Source organism: Cucurbita moschata, unplaced genomic scaffold (genome assembly GCF_002738365.1).
Source record: "Cucurbita moschata cultivar Rifu unplaced genomic scaffold, Cmos_1.0 Cmo_Scf00021, whole genome shotgun sequence".
Lineage (NCBI taxonomy): Eukaryota > Viridiplantae > Streptophyta > Magnoliopsida > Cucurbitales > Cucurbitaceae > Cucurbita > Cucurbita moschata.
Window position 1 is genome coordinate 3,986,435 of NW_019268537.1, and position 24,979 is coordinate 4,011,413.

At 35.9% G+C, this 24,979-nt stretch overlaps 6 protein-coding genes and 6 non-coding genes across 17 annotated transcripts; 2 read left to right on the forward strand and 10 right to left on the reverse strand.

Moving 5' to 3' along the window:
- Window positions 1-1,543: 1,543 nt before the first annotated feature.
- On the reverse strand, window positions 1,544-2,286 carry LOC111458355 (probable signal peptidase complex subunit 1). 2 transcript variants are annotated; one of them, XM_023100954.1, is made up of 2 exons: window positions 2,193-2,286; window positions 1,544-1,965 (listed from the first exon to the last, which is right to left on the reverse strand). In XM_023100954.1, exon 2 carries the CDS (start codon window positions 1,963-1,965, stop codon window positions 1,684-1,686), a length of 282 nt encoding a protein of 93 aa, XP_022956722.1. In that variant the 5' UTR covers window positions 2,193-2,286; the 3' UTR covers window positions 1,544-1,683. The 2 variants fall into 2 exon arrangements, with proteins under 2 accessions (XP_022956722.1, XP_022956723.1); XM_023100955.1 differs by having other exon boundaries at window positions 1,544-1,970; window positions 2,198-2,277.
- A 614-nt stretch (window positions 2,287-2,900) lies between these two features.
- LOC111458354 (60S ribosomal protein L17-2-like) lies at window positions 2,901-6,226 on the reverse strand. Its single transcript, XM_023100953.1, has 7 exons — window positions 6,126-6,226; window positions 5,966-6,002; window positions 5,783-5,823; window positions 3,602-3,832; window positions 3,411-3,513; window positions 3,250-3,317; window positions 2,901-3,162 (listed from the first exon to the last, which is right to left on the reverse strand). Exons 1-7 carry the CDS (start codon window positions 6,126-6,128, stop codon window positions 3,094-3,096), a joined length of 552 nt encoding a protein of 183 aa, XP_022956721.1. The 5' UTR covers window positions 6,129-6,226; the 3' UTR covers window positions 2,901-3,093.
- On the reverse strand, window positions 4,069-4,196 carry LOC111458972. Its single transcript, XR_002713230.1, has one exon. It is a non-coding gene; the product is annotated as a small nucleolar RNA snoR74 (small nucleolar RNA).
- LOC111458966 lies at window positions 4,272-4,400 on the reverse strand. Its single transcript, XR_002713225.1, has one exon. It is a non-coding gene; the product is annotated as a small nucleolar RNA snoR74 (small nucleolar RNA).
- LOC111458968 lies at window positions 4,635-4,764 on the reverse strand. The gene has a single exon (XR_002713226.1). It is a non-coding gene; the product is annotated as a small nucleolar RNA snoR74 (small nucleolar RNA).
- On the reverse strand, window positions 4,870-4,999 carry LOC111458970. The gene has a single exon (XR_002713228.1). It is a non-coding gene; the product is annotated as a small nucleolar RNA snoR74 (small nucleolar RNA).
- LOC111458971 lies at window positions 5,136-5,265 on the reverse strand. Its single transcript, XR_002713229.1, has one exon. It is a non-coding gene; the product is annotated as a small nucleolar RNA snoR74 (small nucleolar RNA).
- On the reverse strand, window positions 5,402-5,531 carry LOC111458969. Its single transcript, XR_002713227.1, has one exon. It is a non-coding gene; the product is annotated as a small nucleolar RNA snoR74 (small nucleolar RNA).
- Window positions 6,227-8,724: 2,498 nt separating the features above from the next.
- LOC111458352 (ELMO domain-containing protein B) lies at window positions 8,725-14,329 on the forward strand. Of its 2 annotated transcripts, none has more exons than XM_023100949.1 (10): window positions 8,725-9,004; window positions 10,717-10,826; window positions 11,050-11,118; window positions 11,299-11,414; window positions 11,489-11,543; window positions 12,002-12,122; window positions 12,229-12,276; window positions 12,351-12,445; window positions 12,547-12,656; window positions 12,953-13,117. In XM_023100949.1, exons 1-10 carry the CDS (start codon window positions 8,908-8,910, stop codon window positions 13,020-13,022), a joined length of 891 nt encoding a protein of 296 aa, XP_022956717.1. In that variant the 5' UTR covers window positions 8,725-8,907; the 3' UTR covers window positions 13,023-13,117. The 2 variants fall into 2 exon arrangements, with proteins under 2 accessions (XP_022956717.1, XP_022956718.1); XM_023100950.1 differs by lacking the exon at window positions 12,953-13,117 and adding an exon at window positions 14,097-14,329 and having other exon boundaries at window positions 8,728-9,004.
- On the forward strand, window positions 13,954-15,805 carry LOC111458353 (REF/SRPP-like protein At1g67360). 2 transcript variants are annotated; one of them, XR_002713096.1, is made up of 3 exons: window positions 13,954-14,327; window positions 14,936-15,688; window positions 15,752-15,805. XR_002713096.1 is itself a non-coding variant. In XM_023100952.1 (2 exons), the coding sequence occupies exons 1-2, from the start codon at window positions 14,097-14,099 to the stop codon at window positions 15,443-15,445; spliced, it is 741 nt and encodes a 246-aa protein (XP_022956720.1). In that variant the 5' UTR covers window positions 13,954-14,096; the 3' UTR covers window positions 15,446-15,690. The 2 variants fall into 2 exon arrangements, 1 of the variants encoding a protein (XP_022956720.1); XM_023100952.1 differs by lacking the exon at window positions 15,752-15,805 and having other exon boundaries at window positions 14,936-15,690.
- Window positions 15,806-16,479: 674 nt separating this feature from the next.
- Window positions 16,480-17,521, reverse strand: LOC111458190. Of its 3 annotated transcripts, XM_023100696.1 has the most exons (4): window positions 17,420-17,512; window positions 17,295-17,322; window positions 16,830-17,110; window positions 16,480-16,684 (listed from the first exon to the last, which is right to left on the reverse strand). In XM_023100696.1, exon 3 carries the CDS (start codon window positions 17,106-17,108, stop codon window positions 16,833-16,835), a length of 276 nt encoding a protein of 91 aa, XP_022956464.1. In that variant the 5' UTR covers window positions 17,109-17,110; window positions 17,295-17,322; window positions 17,420-17,512; the 3' UTR covers window positions 16,480-16,684; window positions 16,830-16,832. The 3 variants fall into 3 exon arrangements, with proteins under 3 accessions (XP_022956464.1, XP_022956462.1, XP_022956463.1); XM_023100694.1 differs by lacking the exon at window positions 17,295-17,322 and having other exon boundaries at window positions 17,420-17,521; XM_023100695.1 differs by lacking the exon at window positions 17,295-17,322 and having other exon boundaries at window positions 16,824-17,110; window positions 17,420-17,521.
- Window positions 17,522-19,880: 2,359 nt separating this feature from the next.
- LOC111458825 (F-box protein At1g67340) lies at window positions 19,881-21,760 on the reverse strand. The gene is made up of 3 exons (XM_023101649.1): window positions 21,386-21,760; window positions 21,146-21,308; window positions 19,881-20,985 (listed from the first exon to the last, which is right to left on the reverse strand). Exons 1-3 carry the CDS (start codon window positions 21,643-21,645, stop codon window positions 20,254-20,256), a joined length of 1,155 nt encoding a protein of 384 aa, XP_022957417.1. The 5' UTR covers window positions 21,646-21,760; the 3' UTR covers window positions 19,881-20,253.
- Between the last annotated feature and the right edge of the window lie 3,219 nt (window positions 21,761-24,979).

Consider the following 24,979-nt stretch of genomic DNA (forward strand, 5'->3'; position numbering starts at 1 on the left):
TTTCCAACAGATAGAATTTTTAATGAATGTTCAGTGCACGATTCAATTATAGCATTAGAAACATAGATCATCGTAACACGTCGAGACCGTTACCTGCTCGAACTGCCAATATCAAACACTATTACACACTCTTGTACTAACCACCGTGGTATTCTACAAAAACCTCATCAGTACACAAAGAGGTAAGGAGACGTAATTGTTCAAAGCAAAACGAAAAAAAATGTTCGTCCACAAGTAACGTCTAAATAATAATTTCAAAAATTCAGAAACTCCTTAGATATACATAAATCTGAGTAAACTATATGAGAAATCCCTTCCTGATAGTCCTAGCCAAAAGACCTGCAACTTTCGTATCATATTGCTAGTAAAGCCATTAACTACCTAATGTTCTAGCTATGTAACTCAAGTGAGATAAATACAATTACCATGGATGAATTCTAATCTCAGGTCTCGTCATCATTGTTCGTGGGGCGGGATATGGAGTACGAAACCGAAAGATTTCCAACAGATATAGAATTTTTAATGAATGTTCAGTGTACAATTCAATTATAGCATTAGAAACATAGATCATCGTAACACGTCGAGAAACATAGATCCTCAAACTGCCAATATCAAACACTATTACAAACTCTTGTACTGACCACTGTGGTATTCTACAAAAACCTCTTCAGTACACAAAGAGGTAAGGAAACGTAATTGTTCAAAGCAAAACGAAAAAAATGTTCGTCCACAAGTCACGTCCAAATAATAATTTCTATATGAGAAATCCCTTCCTCATAGTCCTAGCCAAAAGACCTGCAACTTTCGTATTATATTGCTAGTAAAGCCATTAACTACCTAATGTTCTAGCTATGTAACTCAAGTGAGATAAATACACAATCTCCTGATTGAATCCAAAGGCCTTCAGCCCTTCGAAGAACTCCTAATTCACACAAAACATGTTGCAGAATAGCTTCAAAAACTCAAGCGCATAAGAGAGTGCAAGAATGCCTAATTTCACAGTAATGTAGACTAACTTCATAGCAACAGCATAGGAATGATGTACGAATGATGTACGAATGATGTAAATTTCTGTACCTCCCTGGATATGGTGTGTGGTAACTTAATTCGGTCTAGTCTAAGGCTCATCACGTGTACATAATAAATTTATAATAACAAAAAAATTGATAACCCTGTAAAGCAATTCAATTGCCTGAACCTCGTAAACTTGATCTCTTTTCTTTCAATTGGTAAAAAAGAGAACGACTCAACAAATGAAAGAAATTCCAGCCCGTTTATCTGCATGAGTTAACGTAATTAGCAAAAATCTTCTAGCGGAGAAAAACCTTTTTCTGAAAGGATCTAAAGGGAGTTCCTCCAGGGTGAGTGCTGCCCAAAAACTTTCTGGATTCTCATTGGAGAAAGACTCTTCCCCGGGGAAGAACAGCAAACAAGAACTTCTAATTATGACGATATGGACATGTTAATTATGATTTAATCTATTTTGACCATCAACAGAAAAACACAAGGGGCCTTTCCACAAGATCCACAAGTCGCAACCAAAGGCATGAAAGAAATGTCTTTCACTAAAACTTCAAAATTATAATTCTTATAAAGAGCGTATGTTTTATCATTTCCGGGACATTCAGAAATCCAAAGATTCGAACTGTATGCTAATCCAAGAACAAGATCAATCAAACTGACCTACTTCTTCGTCGGTTTCTTCTTCAAAGCCACCGGCTCTTGCGGCTGCGGCTTTGGGTATTTTTCAGCCACGATAGGATCCAGCCATTTGAGGGGGTGGCGATTAAAGAAAGGCCAATTCGGAACAGTGATTAGTGTGGTAAGAACCACACCGCCAGCATAAACCAACATCATCATCCGAAACGATTCCATAACATAGCCTGTCAAAAAGGCCACCACCGCAAAAGCAACCAACATAATCTGCATCATCTGCTCCGCTAGCTTTTGCCCTTGCCAATCCATCTAAAACATGGAAAATTAGAAGATAATCGTCAGATCCAAATCGGCAGGAGGCGTAAGAACATCAATGAACAAAGATCAGTGAGAACTCCATAGAAAGATTTAACTATAATGAAAAGCCCTACCTATCTAGAAAATTGGAAATCCTTGGCGCTATGAACAAAGATTTAAAAATATACAAATAAAGCAAGAATGAATTCGAGAGCTGAGAGATGAGAGAGAGCAGTACCCTGTAGGCGAATTTGCAGACCGATGGGGAATGACTCGCGGGAGGAAATTAGAATATGACAATTGCTTTGAGGAATCAGACGAAGAACGCAGAGCGGTATGTATTTACCAGTTCTGATTCGGAAGAATTAAGACGTAAGATCTCAGCCGTCCGATCGATCCCCTCATCTACGCGACCGTGCAAACAGTATATACTAGTAATTAATTAGGATCGATTTCAAAAATTACCCTATTCTTTCGAAACATTTAGGGTTATTATTTTTATTTATTTATTTTAGGTAAACATAAATAATTATTACTTTTATATTTCATAAATATTTCAAAATTATGATCGAAAAATAAATACTTTAATTAAAATAACAAAAGAAAAAAATAGTGTTGTACCATATCTCACATATCAATAATTTAAATTCAATTATATAAATAATTAATCATCAACCTCTTTCCGTATTGGTCATGTTTTGGTATTAAAATTTCTGATAGCAACATATATAAATAATTAATCATCAACCTCTTTCCGTATTGGTCATGTTTTGGTATTAAAATTTCTGATAGCAACAAAGACAGCCGTTCGATCAAAAGACCATAACCTAACGAAACCAAATTTTACTACTAGAAACTGATAAATAAGTGATTAAAAAATTATCAAGTGCCAACCCCGGTTTGATCCACAACCACTACCGTAAGTAAACTGAACCCAACACAGAAAGTTAAAAAGAAGTCTCGATTTGCTTAGAAGGAATGAATATCCAAAATTTATAAAAGAATTCCCAACATAACGAACACGATCCCGATACCATAAACTACAAGATTAGGGGGAATGGATACGGAAGAACTCATCTATAGAATGATGAATGTATCAAAATTCTGTTTTAAAAACAAATAATGCAGTAATTATATTGATCAAGATGAAGCACCACTGCGGAGAGCTTGGGATTTTTTGGATTTACTCGTTGCCAACTGGGTCTCAGGCTGCAACCAGATAAAGAAGAGTTCAACAAGAAGCCCAAAACCTTATATATAAATATAAATTGCGTTAAATTCTGATCCAGATTTTACCTCTTTCTTGACGGGCTCTTTCTTTTCTGATAAAATAAGCTCAATGTGGCATGGAGATGACATATAGGCTGCAAAACAAAATATCAAATTCAATAACGTATGGTTGTAATGTTCTAACGTGAAACGAAATAGAGTTTTATTTGGGATCTTAGAAACCATACGGTTAATTCTTCCGTGAGCTCGGTATGTGCGACGCCTTTGCTTCTGTGCTTGGTTCACCTGAATGTGGGATATGATGAGAGAATCAACGTCCAGTCCTTTCACCTGGATGAAGATTTAGCATGTTCAGAATTCAACGACATAAAACTCAGGAGATCCATAAGCAACTGAGGGGTGGGGTGGTAATACATACTTCAGCGTTACTCTCAGCATTCCTAAGAAGATCTAGAATAAATTTTGCAGATTTAACAGGCCAGCGTCCTTGTCCATTTGAATGCCTATTTTTTGCCTGTGCAGTTCGTCCGACACCTCCACAGAAACGTCGGAACGGAATAGCCTGCTTGTGGGCGAGAACATCCTCCAAGTACCTTTTTGCCTTGGCCAAGGGCAACTTTCTGAGGGCATGTGCAGTCTCTCGTGTATTCTGTAAAACACGAAACAGATTGACGATTTAGTAATTTAACAATGCAGAACCCTTTGAAAGAGCCAACTGAACCATTTGATAGATCCAAGATTTAAATACTATATTTCAAGCAAATTAGTAAAGCAATTCAGATGCCAGAGACTATAATCTTTTACAATAAAATAATTTGAAAACCTATAATGGGGATGCTGACATTTAAACTTTGATCTATATTTGTTACACTAGATATATTATGTTTGTGTAGCATCATTTATTGAACCTTTAGCAACTAGCTTTACAGAGGTTCACCCAATAACGATGCACTCAGTTTCCCTGAATTTAACGAGGACACCATTCACAGAAGGCAAGAGAGCCCTGCTTTTTTAATCAGGTAATTTAATCACAAACTTTCTTATAATCCAAGTAAATGAAACAATAACAACAGAACATGCTATAACACAAATGTAGCATCATTTACTGAACCGTCAAGCAACTATATCTACAGAGGTTCACCCAATAACAATGCACTTTGTTTCCCTGAAGTTTACGAGAGCCCTATTCACAGGAGGCAACAGAGCCCTGCTTTTTTCATCAGGTTACAGACAAGGGCAGATTCAGAAAATAACACTTAAATGAAGCAATGGAAAAATATCCTTCACATATTATGGAGTACGGAGTATAAATTACTAATAAAAAGTTACTCCAAAAATAAAACTAATGACACTGACCAAGATGAAGGCACATAAGCAATAACAGACTCTCTAAGGACCATCAATCTTTCTTTATATGAACTTACAGAAGTAAATGAAAAATACAACAGAGACTATGTAGCATCATTTACTGAACCTTCAGCAAATAGTTCTACAGAGGTTCACCCAATAACAATACAATCAGTTTCCCTGACGTTTACGAGAGTACTATTCACAAAATAAGCAACAGAACCCTGCTTTTTTCATCAGGTTGGTAACAAAAAATCTCATATAATCACCACATTCCTATCTTGCACGTGCAATCCAAAAATAATCAACCAGATATATATTATCACAGAAAGCTACAAATTATGTAGCATCATTTACTGAACCATCAGCAATTATCTATACGTAGGTTCACCCAATAATGATACATTCGATATTCCTGAAGTTTACAAGGGCACTATTCACTATATAGGCAACAGAACCCTGCTTTTTTCATCAGGTTCGTAACAAGAAATCTCATATAATCACTACACTCACGATGTCAAATTATATTACTGTAAATTATCTATCTTGAATGCACAATCCAAAAATAAACGATCAAATATATATTAACATAGGAACTACAAAGATTATGTAGCATCATTTACTGAACCATCAGCAATTATCTATACATAGGTTCACCCAATAATGATACATTCCCTATTCCTGAAATTTACAAGGGCAATATTCACGATATAGGCAACAAAACCCTGCTTTTTTCATCAGGTTCGTAACCATAAATCTCATATAATCACAACATTCATTACGCCAAGTTATATTACTGTAAATTATCTATCTTGCATGCGCAATCCAAAAATAAACAATCAAATATATATTAACACAGGACCTACAAAGATAATATAGCATCATTTACTGAACCATCAGCAATTATCTGTACATAGGTTCACCCAATAATGATTCATTCGATTTTCCTGAAGTTTACGAGAGCACTGTTCATAAAATAGGCAACAGAGCCCTGCTTTTTTCATCAGGTTGTTCGCAGGCAGTATTGGATGATCAGCACAACTAGTTAATTCAGTACACAATTAAAAAGTGTGTATGTCATTCCTCACAATCAAAAAAGTAAACACAAAATATTTACAAATTATACAGATTCAATGAAATGTCAATTAAATTAGTAACGTATTGAAAACCTATAAACTTTGCACTAGACTAACGGGCTTGGCGAAATGGAAAAATCAATGAAAGGATCAAACAGATAAAGCTCCTAAGCTACCTTGAAATGGACTCTGAGATCGGAGCCTCGTGCTTTACAAGCTGAGCAGAAATAAGAAGACAAGTATTAGATTACGTACTTCTAACATTACTCGAAAACTTCAAACTAGTGAAAAACTAAGAACTGTATGACGAAAAAATCATATGATACAAAAAGAATACGATAAGAGGAGAATAAACTTACACTCAGTGTGGTTGTCCGGCTCCCTTGAGTACTTAACCTGTTAAAAAGAACATGAACATCCAACTGAATTCAGATATTTACTGAGAGTGAAGAATCATAAGCATTGAACAGATATTACGAGGTGAAAAATGAGGTCGAAGATCTAGAAGAGGCACGGTACCATGGCGGGTGATGCTAATTCTTTGTAGTTCAGATGCCGACTTGAGAAACGCCAGCGACAAGAGAATTGGGCAGCAGAGTTTCGAGTGACTTATAGTAAAAGGGAAAACCCTAATCCTGAACCATTGAACCACTGAACCATGTGGACTTCTTATTTGGGCTGGGCTTGACCGGCCCACTATCATCTTTCCTCTGTCCAATATTTTATAAAAATTATAATTCGTGGGGTTATTGACAAAAATAGCCCCTTCTGAGTTTTGATTAGGGCAAATGACTGCTTTTGACCCTCAACTTCTAGATCACATGTGAAATTACATTTTCCCGGGTTGGGTGGTTGAGCTTTCTTTTATTATTATTATTATCATCCTCTAAAAAAAAATTACTTATTTATTATTCCTATTAAATTAATAACTAACATCTAATAAAATATAAATTTTAAATAGTAAATATTCTTAATATTTTTATAATTACAGTAACGTTAGATTATAACTCTATTTTTTTTGGTTCGTCGGGTTGACTCAACCAAAAAATGTCATTCCTTACACCAAATCGAATTTTCGTTTTTTCAAAAATTCAACTCAACCCAACTTCGTTCGAACTCGATAAGCTGATTGTATATAATTCAATGATAGCATTGTCTTCATAAAGCAACATTTGGGCAAGAGTACTCGATCTCGCGTGCATCTCTTACTTTTGTACTTTATGCCTTATGTGAGATTTGCAGTCATTCAATTGCACCTTATGTGCATTGAAATAATACATGAACACCTTCCAAGTATTTTTGGTGCACCGTTTAAATTATTCCTAGATTTTCAACTGTCTTGAGTCGACTTCTAGGTATTTATTTTATCGGAAAATTGGAAAATTAAATAACAATTTAATTTTTTTTTCTTTCCAAATTTGATGCCAACATGGTTTGACCAGTAGGTAGCGTGTCTAATTATTTCATTGATTATGACAGACAATATCCAACACATATCGCTCCCTCTTAAATCAGTGATATTATTGACGGGTAATAATTCACAATTTATAATAATTATAACTCATTAGAAGTCAAACAATAATTTAAAATAGGTTAATTAAGTAAGAGCCAATCTTTCAATTGTTTGCAATAGATTGGTTCCAATATTACACCTAATAAATCTGTTTACATATTTTTAAAATTTTAGAGAACAATTAAAAATAAGTTAAATATATTCTGGATCTCCTCATTAAATTTATAATAATTTAATCTATAAACCTTAATAAGTAACATGTTATAATGTAGTTTTTGTATTTTAAATTTATACCGATTTAGTTTTTACTGGATTTTTTTTTCTTATTAAAACTCATAATTTTTTTTTGTCTCACTTTATCATTATTTACTTAAACAATTTAATTAATGACATATTTGTTATGATTAAAATTAAATATTGCGAAATTTAAAAATAAATTTGTTATCAAATTAAAATTATATTTTAGATATTAAAAATAATTTTTTAATTTATACGAATTTCGTAAGGTTAGAAAACATAAAACACATAATTCCAAAAGATTTGGAATCCTAATTGGATGATACGTATCAACTAACAACCATTAACAAAAGGGTCACAGCGGCCACGTGCACGTGAACGGGGAGCAAGGCCACGTGGCGTCGGTGGCATTCATGAGTACGTAACTACCGTCGCTGTGTTCTCGTGTTTTGTTATTCCTCCGTTTTTCATGTCACCTTGGATGCTTCCGGTCGGGGCATTTTTCGGACAGATTCCCTCGTGGTGGGTAAAAAATCACCCAATAATACAACATCTTTTCCCATCAATAATAATCCATTTAAATTTCACATCAAAATTAAAAATATTAGCCTAAATTTATAAATACTTATTTTATCAGATAGATAAATAAATAAATAAATAAATAAATAAATATATATATATATATATATATATATATATATATATATAAACTTTTATAAATTTTAATTTAAAATAAAAAAATTATGTTATCGTTATTCTTAAATAGAAACGGATACTATTTTGTTTAAAAAATACCATAAACATTAAAAAAATAATATTAACACTCTTAATATTTATGATAAAAAAAATTAAAAAACTTATTACCAAAATATAGTTTCTAAATACATTAAACTAAATTTTATTACATTAAACTTATTATATTACCAAATATTTAATTATAAATTTTTAAAAATTAAGAACCAAGATAAAATCATGGAAATCAATAAATATATTTAAGATTAAAATTTCATTTTGATTAAATACTTAGTTCTATCTTAATATTTTAAATATTAAAATTTAGATCATTTAATAAATCTAAAATTTACTCTTTATTAGTTTATTTGTTGATTTTTGAAAAAAAAAATATTGAATATGCAATAGTATTATCTTTATAAATTTTAAAAATAAATTTGTATTCATGGGAATGAAAATATTATTAATATTTAGCTAACTTTAAAACATTCCATTTAAAAGAATTAAATTAGTATTTATTTGAAGTACTTCAATAAGATTTATATTAAATTTGGATTATGAAAGTACAAATATTAAAAGAAAATAATATTTAAAATACGGATTTAAATTTTAAATTCCCGTATTGTTGGAAGAGAAAAAAAAAACGGTCTTAAGAGAGCAAAATAGAAATGGTTCACCCGCGAGAGCAATAGATGGAGAAAGAGAGAACCCTTATTCTCATAATCTCATTTCAGTTGCGGTGATTCGGATGATAATCGTCGGAGAAGAGAACTGAGAGTTGGAGGAATCGGAGAATTACAGAGATTATTCGGCGCTGAGATGAGCTTAGTGAACACTCACAGAAGCTGCGCGCCAATTCGTTCACTCTCTCCTTCTTCATCCTCCATTTCCCGCTGCGCTCACACTTCCTCCTCTGGTAATGCTCTCTCCATCCTTCTCGCAACGCCTGTTCTCTTTTTGCTTTTGTTTACCTTTGTCATCGTCCCATCTTTAGCCGTTACTGCAAGCAGTTGTGCTAGAATAGAATGAAAACATTTGCTGTCGTTTCTCAAATCGCCTAATTACAACTCATGAAGCACTTTACCGAACGGATGTGTAAAGTTGATTCAAATTGTATTTCATTGTTCGTATTTTTCGTGTTTTTCAGGAATACTGTAGTTTAGTGGCTAATTCGCAACTTAGTTAGAGAAATCACGATCATACTACATCGCGCTGTAGAACAAAAGAACAAAGGACACGGGTTTGATAATAATGTGATGAAATGAGATTTCTGAGTTATTCAGTGATATTTCATAGTGATAAGAGGAACGGACATCTATATATGTTTACAGTAGTATGATAATATCTACTTTGGTATAAACCCTCGTACCCTTGCTTTCTTAACCACCCAAAATTTCTCGTGCTAATGAAGATAATTTGTCCCACTTAGTGTAACAGTTCAAACCCACCGCTAGTAGATATTGTCCGCTTTGGTCCGTTACGTATCGCTGTCAGCCTCACGATTTTAATAAGCGTTATAAGAGGTTGATGGTGATACGTAACAGGCTAAAGTGGACAATATCTGCTAGCGGTAGGTTTGGACTATTACAAATGGTATCAAGGTCAGTCACCAAGCGGTGTGCCAGTGAGGATGCTGGCCCCCAAGGGAGTGGATTGTGAGATCTCACGTCGGTTAGAGAGGGGAACGAAACATTCCATATAAAGGTGTGGAAACCTCTCCCTAGCAGACGTGTTTTAAAATCGTGAGGCTGACGGCGACACGTAACGGGCCAAAATGGACAAGATCTACTAGTAGTGAGCTTATGGTATCAGAGCCAGTCACCGAGCAGTGTGCCAGCGAGGACGCTGGGCCTCCAAGGGGGGTGGATTGTGAGATCCCACATCGATGGGGAAAGGGGAACGAACAGTCCTTATAAATGTGTGGAAACCTCTCCCTAGTAGACGCATTTTAAAATCGTAAGGCTAACGACGATACGCAACGGGCCAAAGCGGACAACATCTGCGAGCAGTGGGCTTGAGTAATGAATCTCTCTTTTCCCTAACCAACCCCTTGGCTCTACACTGGCGTCAATTGTGCCAGAAATGGAACCAATAGGAGAAGGTTCATTATCTATTTAGGGTGGAATCAACATGTTCATTTAGCACTTGCTATTTTGGATCCTTTAGGAATATACTTACATGTATACCATTCTAAACGATCCCTTCTCATTCTTAAATGTATGTTCCCTGGTTAACTCGTTTTAAGATGCATAATCAGCCTTCTTTGGGAATTACTGCAAGTTTCAGTCAGATGCACGCAACACAACCATAACTGATATAGTGGTTTTTTCTCTATAAGACTGGTTGCTAATATAATTTTTTACTGCCTTGGGAATTACCGTATTGTTGTCATGGCATATAACCTTGATAAATAAGAAGTCATCCTCCACGAGCATAGTAAAATCATCAGGAGTGGTTCCTACTTAAGCTGCTGTTATATATGGCTTTTCTCAAGTGTGATTCACAAGTCAAGTTATTTTATGGTTTGTTTCAGTCAGGATTAAAGGACATCAAGCATGTATTGGCTGATATAGTGACAACAGTTTCATGACTGAGGTTAAATTTGAATCTCGATGGTTTAACGTGCAGATCATGTGACGTGTGGAACACCAACTTGGATTGGGAAGGGAATCACTTGCATTTGTTTCAAGCGGAAGGGAACTTTTGAACGAATTTGTATCAACCTGACTCCAGTACAGGCAAGTAAATAAAAAAATAAACTTCCAAATTGATTGGAGTAAGAAGGGGAAATAGTTGAGAAATAAACCATAAAGTTACCACTTCCATTGTGGGCGTAATTCTTGATGAATTTATATTGATCCTTGACATTCCCACTCTTGTTTGTACTGTGAGTCCCTTAACTTGATGAAAATCATTGTATTGCTAATATCCTTAGAATAACATTTACATTCATGATCTCAGGAAGATAGGCTAAGAAGATTAAAGCAGCGCATGAAGGTCTACTTTGATGGTTCAAGAATCGACCACCAGGTTAGTTTAGTACTCAGATGATTCCTCAAAGCACACCAACTTGAGTTCATGTGTGGAATAGTTTCTAAACTATTAATAACATTTGCTTCTAATGTCATTTTACAAAATCATTATGTTATTACTTTTACGTGTACACCTTGCTTTCTAGAATACTTATTATGAAAATTTCACCAAGAACAGGAGGCTTTAAGAGCTCTGTGGTATGCAGCATACCCTGATCAAGAGCTTCAGGCGTTGGTATCAGATCAATGGAAAGAAATGGGATGGCAGGGAAGAGACCCATCAACTGATTTTAGGTTGTTATCTCATGTATTACCTTTTGTCATGTTATCTCCTTTTCATTGCTCTGAAAAGCTTTTACCTAACCCAGAGGAGCTGGATTTATCTCTTTGGAGAATTTGTTGTTCTTTGCAAAGACGTTCTCAGTAAGATCTCAAACTTCATTTCACTCATTTAAATTTTTAGTTTATTTTCACCTGATAGGGCCAAAGAGTTTATGAACTTGGTAAAAAACTCTCCATTGGTCTCGTTGGGAGATCCCACATTGGTTGGGGAGGAAAACGAAGCATTCTTTATAAGGGTGTGAAAACCTCTCACTAGCAGACGCGTTATAAAAACCTTGAGGGAAAACCCGAAAGGAAAAGCCCAAAGAGGATAATATCTGCTAGCGGTGGGCTTGGATTGTTACAAATGGTATCAGAGCTAGTCACCGAACGGTGCGAAACATTGGTCGTAATACGGCTAGACCCTCTCCATAGTAGACGCGTTTTAAAACCTTGAGGGAAAGCCCGAAAAGAAAAGCTCAAAGAGAACAATATCTGCCAGCACCAGTGTAACATTTTATCATCCTTTCACTAATCCTACTTTTCCCTTTACATTTCAGACATCTTTCCAATGTCTATTGAGAAAACAAGGAGGAAAGCCAGCAGTTTGGGAATATCCCTTTGCTGTTGCTGGTGTAAACATCACATTTATGCTAATGCAAATGCTTGATCTTGATGTTTGTGAGTATCAAATCCATTTATGCATACACGTCCAAAGCTCGAGAGACCTCACAATCTTTATACGATACATACGTTACTCCTCTCATTTCTAATCAATTTAATGCAGCAAAACCAAGGACCTTTATCAGATCAGTTTTCCTACAGATGTTATCAGGTAAATCTCAAAACTTAATCCTGCAACACATCAAGTTTGAACTTACTTATCATATGGTATTTTCTGCTAAACAGAGAATGAATGGGCATTTGATCTGCTTTACTGCGTGGCCTTCGTTGTTATGGACAAACAATGGCTGGAAAGAAATGCTACCTACATGGAGTTCAATGTAAGAATAAATATGATACCCTTCAAGATCTAAAAAATTTCACTCTGCAAACAGAGGTTAGTAAAAATGAGATAAATAATCAAATTATCTGTTTGTGGTAGGATGTGTTGAAGTCCACCAGATCTCAGTTGGAGAAAGAACTTTTGATGGAGGATGTATTACGGATTGAAGATATGCCTTCTTACAGCCTTCTTCTAACACTGGATTACAGGTAGAATAAACTGTCACACTAATTACTATTTGTTTATTTTGATGATATTAGCATCGAGGGGACAAAATTTAAAAAAAATATAGAAAAAAAAAAAAAAAAAAAACTGTAGAACCCTAAGAAATACTAGTGCCTAAGTTACTTGATGTTCCTTGGATTGTTACAAATTTCAGTGTAGGTAGATGATGTTATGTTGTGGCCATGCCACTGATTATGCTGATGCTATTGTTATTATTATTAATTTTCATCTCGGTATTGCCGACTTCTATATTTAAGGGATGGATGAATCTTTTTCACAGTAGATCTCACTTCGACACTTTTATCATCATGTTCGATGATTTGAGCCGGTTGGAAGTCTCTTCTCAATGAGGGACTTGCATATCCCATGAAAGGGTCTTTGAAACAGTGATCAAAGATTTCTCTAGACTAGCCTGAATGAGCATAGTAGATCGTTTTAGAAAAGATTCAAGACTTAATATATATCATTAGGTTTTCACTTCGACATTTTTATCATCATGCTCGATCATTTGAGCCAGTTGAAAGTCTATTCTCAACGAGTGTTGAGAAGGACTCGCATGTTCAAGATTTAGATGAAATTCTTGATAATTTGATCCCATGAAAGGGTCTTTCAAACAGTGATCGAAGATTTCTCTAGTTTAGCCAGCATAGTAGATCGTTTTTAAAGAACATGTTTAGCCTGAATGAGCATAACGTGTGTATGCAACAGAGTAGCCCAAAACGTAAATGGGCCTGGCCCAGATAAGTATGATGGGCTTTTCATAGCCCAAATATACTTTATTGAATAAAGAGGTCGGAGATTTGGAGTTATAGTATTATAATATTTTTCAAAATTTGTCACGTTTATTCTTAAAGAATATTCATTCATAAAAGAATATTTAATATATAAAGAATAAATGTGGGATCCTCTTAATTTTATAAACTTGGTTAAGTAATTTAAAATACTGTGGTCCAAACCGACCATAAACAGTACGGGTTTGGACCGTGAATCTCATCTGTCGCCACGTGTCCTTCTGGAAACATCTACTGGAATATGGAATCACGGCAAAATTACCTCTTCCCATCCCTGTCTGCTTTCTCCAACTCCATCAAATCCTTAGCCAAGAATAAGATTCTCCTAAAACCATGCGATCATGGGCCCCACCGTTGGCGTATCTTAACCGTTGGATGAGCGGCCGACGAAAAATCCAACGAACAGAACGCGGCAAATTACGCTAACGAATGGTCATTGTATAAAATATAAATTCAAGCCGTTTTGATCATCGTTTTCTTTCAAGCGAAGGGAATAGTGGAGTAGCAAATTTCCGGAGCACATCACCGAAAGGCTGTTGAATCTCTTTGTGTGTGTGGATAAAGTTTTGTTATCATTTGTTTTTCTTTTTGTCTACGCAAGCAATTGCGGTCTTGATCGATCGGAATTAATAGATGGAGAACGAAAGGCAGAATCTAGAGCTGAAGCATCTAGGTTTTGTTAGGATCGCTGTGATTCAGACGATTGTATGTGTTACGAATCTCTATGATTACGCGAAGCAGAACTCCGGACCTCTGAGATCTGCGGTTGAAAGTGTGGAGAGCGCTGTTAACACAGTTGTAGCTCCTGCCTACGAGAAGCTCCGAATCGCACCTGATGATGTTCTTGTTTTTCTTGACGAGAAGGTATTCTTTGTTTTCTTTAATCGTTTGGACTCTTTAGATGACTTTCTTGGATCAGCATGTTTATTAATTTTTAGATTGTTTTTTGCGATTCAATGGATTGTCGGACGAAGATCGTTCTGGCTGATGATTGATTAGATGGAGATGTTTTGCTTTCCAGATTTTTATTCACTAAATCCAACTCTGAAATCTTGATTACTACGATGAATTTAGTTCTCCAACCTTCTATATGATGAAAATCATCGGGAAATTATTTTCCCTTGAAATAAAATTAATTAAACTCAAGTGTCTCCGATTGGCCGACTGAAGTACAATTCATATATGATCATACCAGGTAGATACGGTTGAAATTTGAGTTTCAACGATCTATACAGGAAAAAATTGCGTTTAAATCTATTTCAGACTTGTGTAGAATGAATGAGTTTATGGCCGAGTGTGCGTTTTTTTCCCGGTCCTTTCCACGGAAGAAGATCAGTGAAGATGAAATGGTGAATTCGTTCGTAATTTATTCGAGGGACTATTAGAGTCTACAGTAAACATTATGTGTTCTCTGGGATAATGATTCCTGGCTGAAATGAACATTTCTAATCATGGTGGGAAGTTTGTTGCAGGTTGACAAAGCGACACATGAGTTTGATAAGCGTGCTCCTCCTCTGGCAAAACAAGCCGTTCAAATTACGCAGCATTGTATCCAAAAAGCTGCTCGAACTGGGCAAGAATTTGTGAATGAGTTTCAAACGAGCGGACCACGCGCAGCGTTCTACTATGCAGCGAACGGGTACAAGCAGTTGGTTCTAACCCAAGGAGTGAAGGTTTGGGCATGTCTCAACCGGCTCCCATCGTTCCACAAGTTCGCAGACATGGCAGTGCCAACTGCGGCTCAGTGGTTGGAGAGGTACAACTGCAAGGTGAAAGATATGAGGCAGAAGGGCTACCACGTCTTTGACTATTGTCCTGAAGTTCCTCTGAGTGAGATAGCTGAGGCATTTAAGCAGGGCAAGGCCAAGAAGAAAGAAGCACCTCCAACTACTCCTGAACAAGCTCCACCGAAGAACAAACCGGGTTCAGATTCCGATTCTGAATCCGAATCCGAATCCGAGTTGGTTTCGGTTCCAAACTAGAAAAGGGTTTTTAGTTTCAATACCTAATCACCTGGTTTGCAAGAGTTTATGGTTCATGTTCATGATGTTGATATGGGACTAGCTCAATGTTTGTATATAGTTTGGACAAATAATTGAAGTTTTAGTTTCCGTGTGCGTGGAGGAAGGATAATAAAATCAGTTATGTCTAGCTAAAACGTGGAGACACGAGTGATGGACGCAACACAATGCTGGCCTCAAGAACTACTGAACAAAGGGATTCAACCCCGATGCAAAGAAACATATCTTTTTTGGTGGAGCGAAGAAAAATGTTTTCGATGAACCATTCCATATCTGCTTTATTTATAAATTGAAGTTTCTGGCCTTTCAGGAACGACGGTACCTTTAGTTCCCTCCGAAGCTATATTATAGTTTGTTCTTAATAATTAAAATTTTCCGTGACTTGTCGACTTATTTTCAAAATGACCAATATTTTGATATGCTAGCCTTAAAACGGTTTCTAAACGTTGATTACGTAAATAAAATAGAAGTACATACTTTCCATCTCATTAGAAGCCACACTTTATGCATCTAGTTGGACAAGCCAATTAGAGAAATGTACATGAAGTTAGAGAAATGAATATGAAGGTTGAACGAAAGGCATCACAAGTGCGTCAAGAGTGTCGGTGTCGACAAGGTAGATGTTTTGACAAAATATCAGTGGTAGTAGTGGGTCGAAGCCAATACTCCCCGGCATTCTCCCACTATCTATTTCTCTTCTTTTTCTTCCTTTCCGCGCCTTTGAAGGTTGATTTCCGATATGATATGCTGTAGGTCTATGTCAAATGTGGAACTGGACGAGGAGTTAATGAAGAACTAGAAGGCCTCTTTATAGGGCAGCCTCATTCTTCTTTTGTCTTGTCCTCCACTGATACTCTAATAGCAAAGCAGTCCTCCATTTCGTCGGAATCAAGTTCTTCCTTAAATGAGCAGGAGCTATGATAGTTTGCAATAAATTTGAACCGTATCGGGCGATATATGGATATAAATAATGAAAAATGCATCCGATGAGGGCATTAGAAAAACAATGTGCTCAAATTCACCAGCTTGAAATATATCTTATGAGCTAAAAAGCACGTTTATTCCAGCACCAAAATCTCCGTTTGACAATACAAACCACAAGGTACTTGTCCAGTTTAAACAACAACAAAATAAACGTTCAAACAATTGCTTGGGAGCTTCCCAGATACCACCACAGATTTCAGAGCTCTACCAAACATCCTGCAAAGTATTTCAAGAACAACAACATCAGGGGGATCTATCTATTGGTATATCTCTCCAAAAGCCCAGAAGTTTTCAAGTTTCAATCAGTTCTCTAATTCAATCAAATTGGATACGAAAAAATGCACAGAAACAGAACCTTCACTTATCACTTGGAGTTATTGTTGATGTCCGTAAGCAAATCATCGTAAGGATCCCTCCTACCAGGAACCTGACTAATTTGTGCGTCCCACCGCAGCTGACAATTGTGGCGCTCAAATGTCCAAAATCCGTAAGGACGGATTGGATAGCTCCACATCTCCTTCGTCTTTTGGCATCGATCCTTCACCGCATATACGTGCTCCCGGAACTTCCGATCCCTCTCTTTTGGATCCTCCATGAGTCTTAGTACCAAATTCTCAGCAAACTCCATGATGAACTTCATTTCTAGTATATTCCACAGACATTAACGAATCGAACGGGGGGAAAAAACGCCGAATAAACAATTATTGAACATGAAATTCACTTAATATCATGGTTTCCGCTCAAGAAAATCAAAGAACATAGGTGAATCAGACACAATCATGATCTATCCAAATCTTCTTTCTGAGAGATTAGCCAAGAAACAAACCCGATCGACAATTTCTCCAGTAAAAGCCCTAAGTTTATTCAACAACAAAAATTGGAAAAATTTTGAAGAAAATTTCCGAATTGAATTCACCTGCGATAAGAAATCAACATCAATCGAAAGCTTACCTCGAAAATCGATTGCAGGAATTAAGATTTCTTCCTCGGTAAATATCAGCCAGCAGTTCGCCTTTCGCCCCCGTAGAAATGTACTCAAAGATTGAGCAGAATACAAGAACGCCCATTATTTCCATTTGAAGCATTGCTAGGCCCATTCAATTAAGCCTCAGGCCCAAAGGCCCAAATACTCTGGACCTTGGACAACCTCTGGCCAGGCCCAATTAATGAATGTGATATTCCAATAATGTCCTTTCCTGCTAATACACATTTTCATTTCCAGAAATCCAGCTTGAAACGAAAAATAGGAGCCCTTGTTTTTATTATGGAAGTATTCATGTCACCGCTGATGAGGTAGCATCATTAAATATCATTGAATAAATAACAAAATACCATAACTGCTGCTTTGAAACAGTTTTTCTTTTCTTTTTCTTTTTTCTTTTTTAATTAAATTGGAGTTCCATTTCTTACCTAAAGATAAAATACTATTTATCATTTCAAATTATATATATATATATAAAATAAAACTCAAACGAAGGTTATAACCTGACCAACTCGAACTATCCCACCTAAATTACAAAGGTTGGGGTTATCAATTTAATTTGGGTTAAATTCTAAAAAACAATTCGATTTAGGTTGAGGGTTAACATTTTTTTTAGTCAAAAACATGACGAACCGAAAATAGGGTTATAACCCAACCCAACTCTATTTTATTCTTTAAAAATATAAAAATATTTCGATGTTAGTAATGCCCTATGACTGGCAGATGGTCAATATTTGAAATTTTTAATATTTTAATCATTAATGTAATACGACCGTAGATAAATAGGTCATTTGTTTTTTTTTATCCATAAACATAATGGGGTTAAAAAAAATTTATCCAATCCAACCAAACTCGTGTATACTTCTACCACATTTATTGAAAAACAAAATTCGTCGGTCGATGGTGTTAGAAAAACACGACTCTCCACAATAATATGATATTGTCCATTTCGAGCATAATCTCTCATGGTCTTGATTTGGGGTTTTTCTTGATTATAAACGCATGATTATTTCCTAAATTAGTCGATGTGTGACTTTAATCATCGAACGGATGTAATTTTGGGCAAATAATTATTTTTTTTGGTAAAAGAAAACGGTAATTTTTGTGTTGAAAAAAGTAAAAAAGAAAAAGAAAAAAGCGAAATGCAGTAAGTAATGAAAGGAAAGCAATCAGGAAACAATGAAATGTGAATGGGAGGATTTGGTTCACAGATTTGTTGATAAATGTATGTTGTTTAGGTCAGTGATTCCACCGCCCCCTTTTCAGACGCCACCTACTCTATTCCCAATTTACCTTTTAATTTCTTCCCCCATTAATTAAACATATATATATATATATATTTTTTTAAATATTTTAACGTCTACTGTTGGCGTCGTGAGTTTATGGTACCTTTTTGAACACCATTAACGAATTCCCAAACAACCTTTGTCGACCACTTCAAAATGTTGGACTCACCACTTTTTTTTTTTTTTTTTTTTAATATTATTTACCTTAAATGTATTATTGCCCTCAACCTTTTTGACTACACGAAAGTAAAATAAAATATTTTTAAAATAAAAAAAAATAGAATAATTATATAATTAATGAGTTTCTGCAATTTGTCATTACCTAATATTTATGCCCAATTCAGTGAATTCTTTCCCTTTTAAAGACACCCTTGATTCTTGCGATGCGGTTGTTATTTTGGAGGTTTTGAAATTTGTGAAGACGCTGTCGTTTTCAATGCCATTTTTCGTCCATAAAACACTCTTAATTATTAATTACTTTCTTATATATCTAATTTTAAATATAGCATTTTAAAAATAACATTAAGTTTAACAAATTTTACGAATACCCTTTAATTTTTTTAAAGATTAAAAAATACTCTACCATTTAAAAATTAGTATAAAAAAATGTTTAAAAAATTCGGACGAAAATTATTTGATAGATTATCTCTGAACTTTTTAATATTAATTTGAAAAAATAAAAATATTTTTTAATTAAAAAAATGGAAAGAAGGGTATTTTTGAAAGTTGATTAAATGCGAAGATATTTTTTAGAAAAATACAAAATTTAAAACTACTCTACTTATTTAGCCTTTTAAATACGTTTCATTATGCGGCGTTTTATGGTAGCCATCATGTCGTGCCACATTTACAGAATCCGGTTTTAGCAATCCATATTTGAAATCGAAACGGTGCCGTTTCAATGTGCAGTAGGAAACGGCCTACGAATATTTTTAATTCGAAAAAAAGAACGGAAAAGAAATTAAAAAAATGGATTTTTTAATCTGAAATTATAATTACCTAAATAAGAGGTAATTATTTAATCCGGTTTTAGCAATGCATATTTGAAATCGAAACGGTGCCGTTTCGATGTTCAGCAGGAAACGCCCTAAGAATTATTTTAATTCGCAAAAAAAAAAACGTTAAAGAAATTAAAAAATGGATTTTTTAATCTGAAATTATAATTACCTAAATAAGAGGGACCGGTGGTAAATTACTGATTGCTCTATAGTACAAAATTAGGCCCCGACCCTTCAAAAATATTAAAAAAAAAAAAAAAAAGGCACCGCCGCCCTGTACACAAAAGGACAATAAAAGCCCCGCCGCGCAACGCCGCGGCGATACGGCGGCCATGGTTACAAGATAATTAAACCAAAAAATAAAAATAAAAACATGGCCTTTTCGTCGTTCTTTTCCATTTCTTTATTCTCTCCCTTTATTTCCACGTCTCTCCGGCTGAAATTACGAGAAGCCGCCGACGTTAAGAAACGGCTACCGTCACTGTCATTTCTCGTTTTAATTTAAATTTTGTTTTTTTTTTAACTTTCGTCCATCATATCATCAACCCCGTCGGCCCCACCGTCACCGTTATCATCAAGCCAACGTTCCACAGGAACGCAATCCATCTTGTGGCGGAGTTTCCAATCCAACGCTTGACACGCACGTGAGCAATAGTTAACGGCACCACAAACGGAACATCGACGAAACTCATGCCGTCTCGTCTCTGGTCGGCCACACCCCACGTGCGAACATAGTCTCAAACCATCCCCCGGCGACCCCCCACGTGCCGCGAACCACTCCGCCAAAAACTGACTCGCTGGATGAACCTCTGGCGCCGGAATATTACAACCAAAATCGCTTAACAACGGACATGCAGAGCCCGTCACGTGCCGGTGGTGAGGATGAGGATTCCACGTCAGACACGTACGCGATGCGGCAACGGAAGACCCCGCCTCCGACGAAAGCACGGCGGCGAGTTCACGCGCGTTAGCCTGAACAAGAAACCGACGACCCTCCGTTATGTTTTGACGAACACCGTAACCGTCTTGTAGACAATGACCAAGTTCCCTAAGGGCATCGATGTGGCCGAGGAAAGCGGCACGTGCGCAAAGAGCAACTCCGGCACCGAGATTCTTGTCATTTTTGGAGCCACCACTGCCGTTGAACTGAATGACGGCGAGTGAGTAAAGCGCCGGCGCGTGGGAATAAATCGCCGCCTTGGCCATTAGAGAAGCCCCGCTTCCTCGATTTTGCAAACAGTAGAAACGAATCTGTGTCACATCAGAATAAATAAATCAATGCCCGAATTACTAATTGGTTTTAAAATGCACCAAAAAAAAAAAAAAAAGAATGTTTATAACTTTCAAAATAGGATAAGAATAAATAATTTTTTTTTTTTTTAAAAAAAACAGCAACAAAATTAAAACTAACCATGCCGAGAGTATAACAGGCCTCGACGTTGCCGGCGTCGGAGCACTGTTTCAGAAACCGGTGAGCCGATTCCGTCCAGTTCCGAGCGCTAATTGCAAAAATCTTCAGTGAAGCTCTTGATAATACAACGGGATTAAGTCCTAAACTGTTTAATCTTTTGCATCTGAACCCAAAATTAGAAAAGAAAATTCAGTTAGATCCAAAAACATTAACGAAATAAAAAATAAAAAAAAAACATACGTTAGCAAGATATTGATGAACTCGGAGGGGGAGGAAGCGGCGGAGCTGAGTTTAGAGAGAATAGAAATGACGAGATCGTCCGGCAAGGAATCAAACAAATCGGAAGTGGGTGTTTTTATGTCGGGAGAGGGCTTGTTCCTCTTGCGGCAGAACTGGCGGTCGGCGTCGGCGGCGGCATCGTGTGTTCTTTTTCGAACACGGTTGTCGGAAAAGAAGGGGGGTTGAAGACGAGGATAACAGAGGCCTCTTCGAGTTCTCATGGAGGATTGTTGTTGGGGTGATATCCACGCCTCTCTCGCTTTTTGTATGGGTAAAACTTTAAAACCAAATGGGAAGCGTTATATAGTCTGGACCAAATTATAGGTCCCCTCTTCGAATATAAACCACAGCAAACTAAGACAATGCTTGAGGATCCTAAAATATGATACCCAGCTGTCAGTAACATGGAATTTTTATGCTCTTTATTTATATTTCTCTTTTCTTTTTCCTTTTATTTATTTCTCAATAATTCTGTAAAATCTAATAATTGTTATTTTGCTGCTTTTTTTTTTCCAAATTAAAATTTATTAATTCAAAAAATAAAGTCATTGTGTTATTAGAATGAGTCAACCCTACGGATAATAGTTCAGAACCGATAGCTCTTATTAAGAATGTTTTGTGCAGTATCTCATACGGCGAGAAACAAGACATTATTTTCTGTTCTATGGACATATTTTAAAATTTTGAACGGAAAACTCTTAAAGTAACCGCACAATGAAGATAACTTTAGCCGTTTTAATAAATAAAACCTCTGAAATTTATTTTAATTCCCTTTTTTATCTGTAAGTGGAATTGAAAAATTTTCTTGGCGTCGTTATCAACTATTTAAGAATTTGGATAATTGCCAATTAAATATTTTTTCATTTATATAAATAGATTAATTTCTCAAAATTATTTTCTAATTAATATTTTAAAAAAATAGTCTAAATTTAATTACTTTTTACCAACCAACTCAAGGATATTTTGTATCATAAATTTCTACCAATTATCCTAAGGAGTCGCTGTAAAAAATAAATTTTAAATTAGGAAATGAATCTGAAAAAAAAAAAAGTTTCAAATTAGGAAATAAATAAAATAAACGACGTTTCACAGTGAATACTGTCTCACCGTTCTTAGCATGTAGCTTTCCGTAGTGAGGTCACCGTAACATTAGAAAAACAAAAAATGTTGTTAGGGTGAAGTAGTAATAAGATTAAAAATAAGTAATAAAATCCGGGGAAATGACGTGGATCCGTTGAAGTGATATTGACCAATTACGTAACACCAAGTGGAGCCCACCTGTCCCCCTCTCGTGGCTGCTTCTGGAAGTAGAGAAGTTTTTTCCTTTTTTTTAGCAGTACTGGAGGCCGCTGGAAATGGGTATTAATCCGTAGGGTCCCACATCGAAAAGAGGCCGTGTTAGAGTTGCCAACCATTCAACGCCGTAGATGTACCCCCGAAATCAACGTACCTGATTTCAAGATCTTTTACCATCCAACCTTTCAAAAATCCTCCCTATGGCTGCTACTTTGATTGGACGTTAAACGTAAAACGTAAAACGCTGCGTTTTGATGGGACATTTAGGGCAACAAGCATATCTAATCCTTTTTATTTTCTGACCATTTCCAAAAATATTATTATTATTATTATTATTTATTTAAATTCAGTCGCTTTCTTTCCCGTCTAAAGGAGATTTTCCAGAGATCGTGCTTTTAGTGTTTGGGGTATCCGAGGGGATGGCTTCTGGTGTTTGTTCTAATAAATCTTAATTTTATATAATTAAATTACACACGTGGCGCTTGGATAAGAAGAGATTTTAATTCAAGGGATTGGATTGGATTAGGACATCAACTAACTGACACGTGGCGTAAGACTGTGCATCCAAAGCTAATCCATTCTCCATCTACACAGCTTCCTCCACTGATACCTTCTCCTCCTCGCTCATAAAGATAATAAGGATAAAACTTTTTATTTTATTTTATTTTAAATTTTATTTTAGCCTTTTGCTTTTCTGTCGGACAAAGCATTGCCAGTTTTCCCTTGGTCTACTTCCGTGCACGTATTTATCTGTCCCTCGTAACATTGACCTTCGTACTGTCGCTTGCATTTCATAAATTCCAACGGATCTTTTATTTATTTCCTTTTTTAACTTTAGGAACACGAAAAAATATATTCAATGCGGTAAAGAAGAGAAGGAAACGGTAAAAAAAAAAAAAAAAAGGAGGTAATTAATTATTTATGGGAGATAAGGATTGAATTTCACTCCATATTAAATACCACAGGCCAAGCAAAGGTAAGTACTTGGACACGTAAAAGGTAAAAAAAGAAACGAAAAGCAGAGGACTGTGAAGGGTGTCACGTGATAACTTTGTCCCCCAAATTTGTATGGTAAAGTAAGCAACAAGACTCACTCACACGCTAACCACTGTACGACTGGGTGTGGGGGATCCCAATTCCCGTAGCCCTAAACCCACTCCATTTGGTTGCCTTTTTTGGCTTCCCCCAGATTTTGAGTGAATTACAAGGGTCCTTCAAATAATATCACAGTGGTTGTCGTCGTCGTCGTCGTTTCGTGTACTCCGAGAAACGCCCCACTGAAACCACGACACTCTGTACGACATGTCGTAACTGTATGTATTATTTACGTTAAAATTTGGGCGTTTTGTTTTCTTAAGCCAACTGGGATTATTTGTTTGGTAATGATGATTGAGAATAAGATGATGGGATGGGATATCATGCAATCCACATGCATGGGCGGGGGGATCCTCAGATCGCCGTTGAATCCTTTGACTATTTTTTTTTTTTTTCTATTATTATTATTTTGTGGGGGACAGTTTTTTATTTTTTGTTGAAAGAGAGCAGTTACGTGGGGTCCAGTTTGTTAGGCCGGTAAAGGACAGCTCAGCTTCATTGTTCCCTATTTCTCTGATCTATGATATTTACACGTGGCAGCATCATAGCAACGCCCGCTTCATTAGTGGCGAAATATTTTGTAGCCACGCGATCAAACCAACGGTGGAGATGTATGAACTGTCCATCAACCTCTTTTCTCTCGGTTGCCGGGATTTTTGGGTAATTATCGTTTCAAATATAAATTTTTAAAAAATAAATTTAATTATTTGGAAAAGAAAAAAGAAAAAGAAAAAAGGAATATATGGTAGATTTCTAGTTGATAAGAATGGTCTCCTTGACAGGTAAGTTTAGGGTTCCCAGTTTGAACGTGTTTCTTTCTTCTAGACAAAAATTGAAAAAAAGTTAGAAAGAGACTACCTATGTTGTCTTTCCACAAATAAATTTCCATTTTTAATTTTAAAAAGTTCGTTGAATTTTATGTCCATTTCTTTTTTTATTTTTATTTTCATTTAACCTGTTCAGTAACTTAATCATAAAAACTTTTATCCTACTCGAAGAGGAGAAGGGTTAGTGGAATTTAATTTGTGCATCGAAATCGAAACAAAGAAGAAAAGAGGAAGCAAGCAAACTAATGGAGTACCTTAAAAGGTTGTCCACTCTCTGCAGCTAATAATAATAATAATAATAATAATAATAAAACTTAGATTGTTAGTTAACCTCACA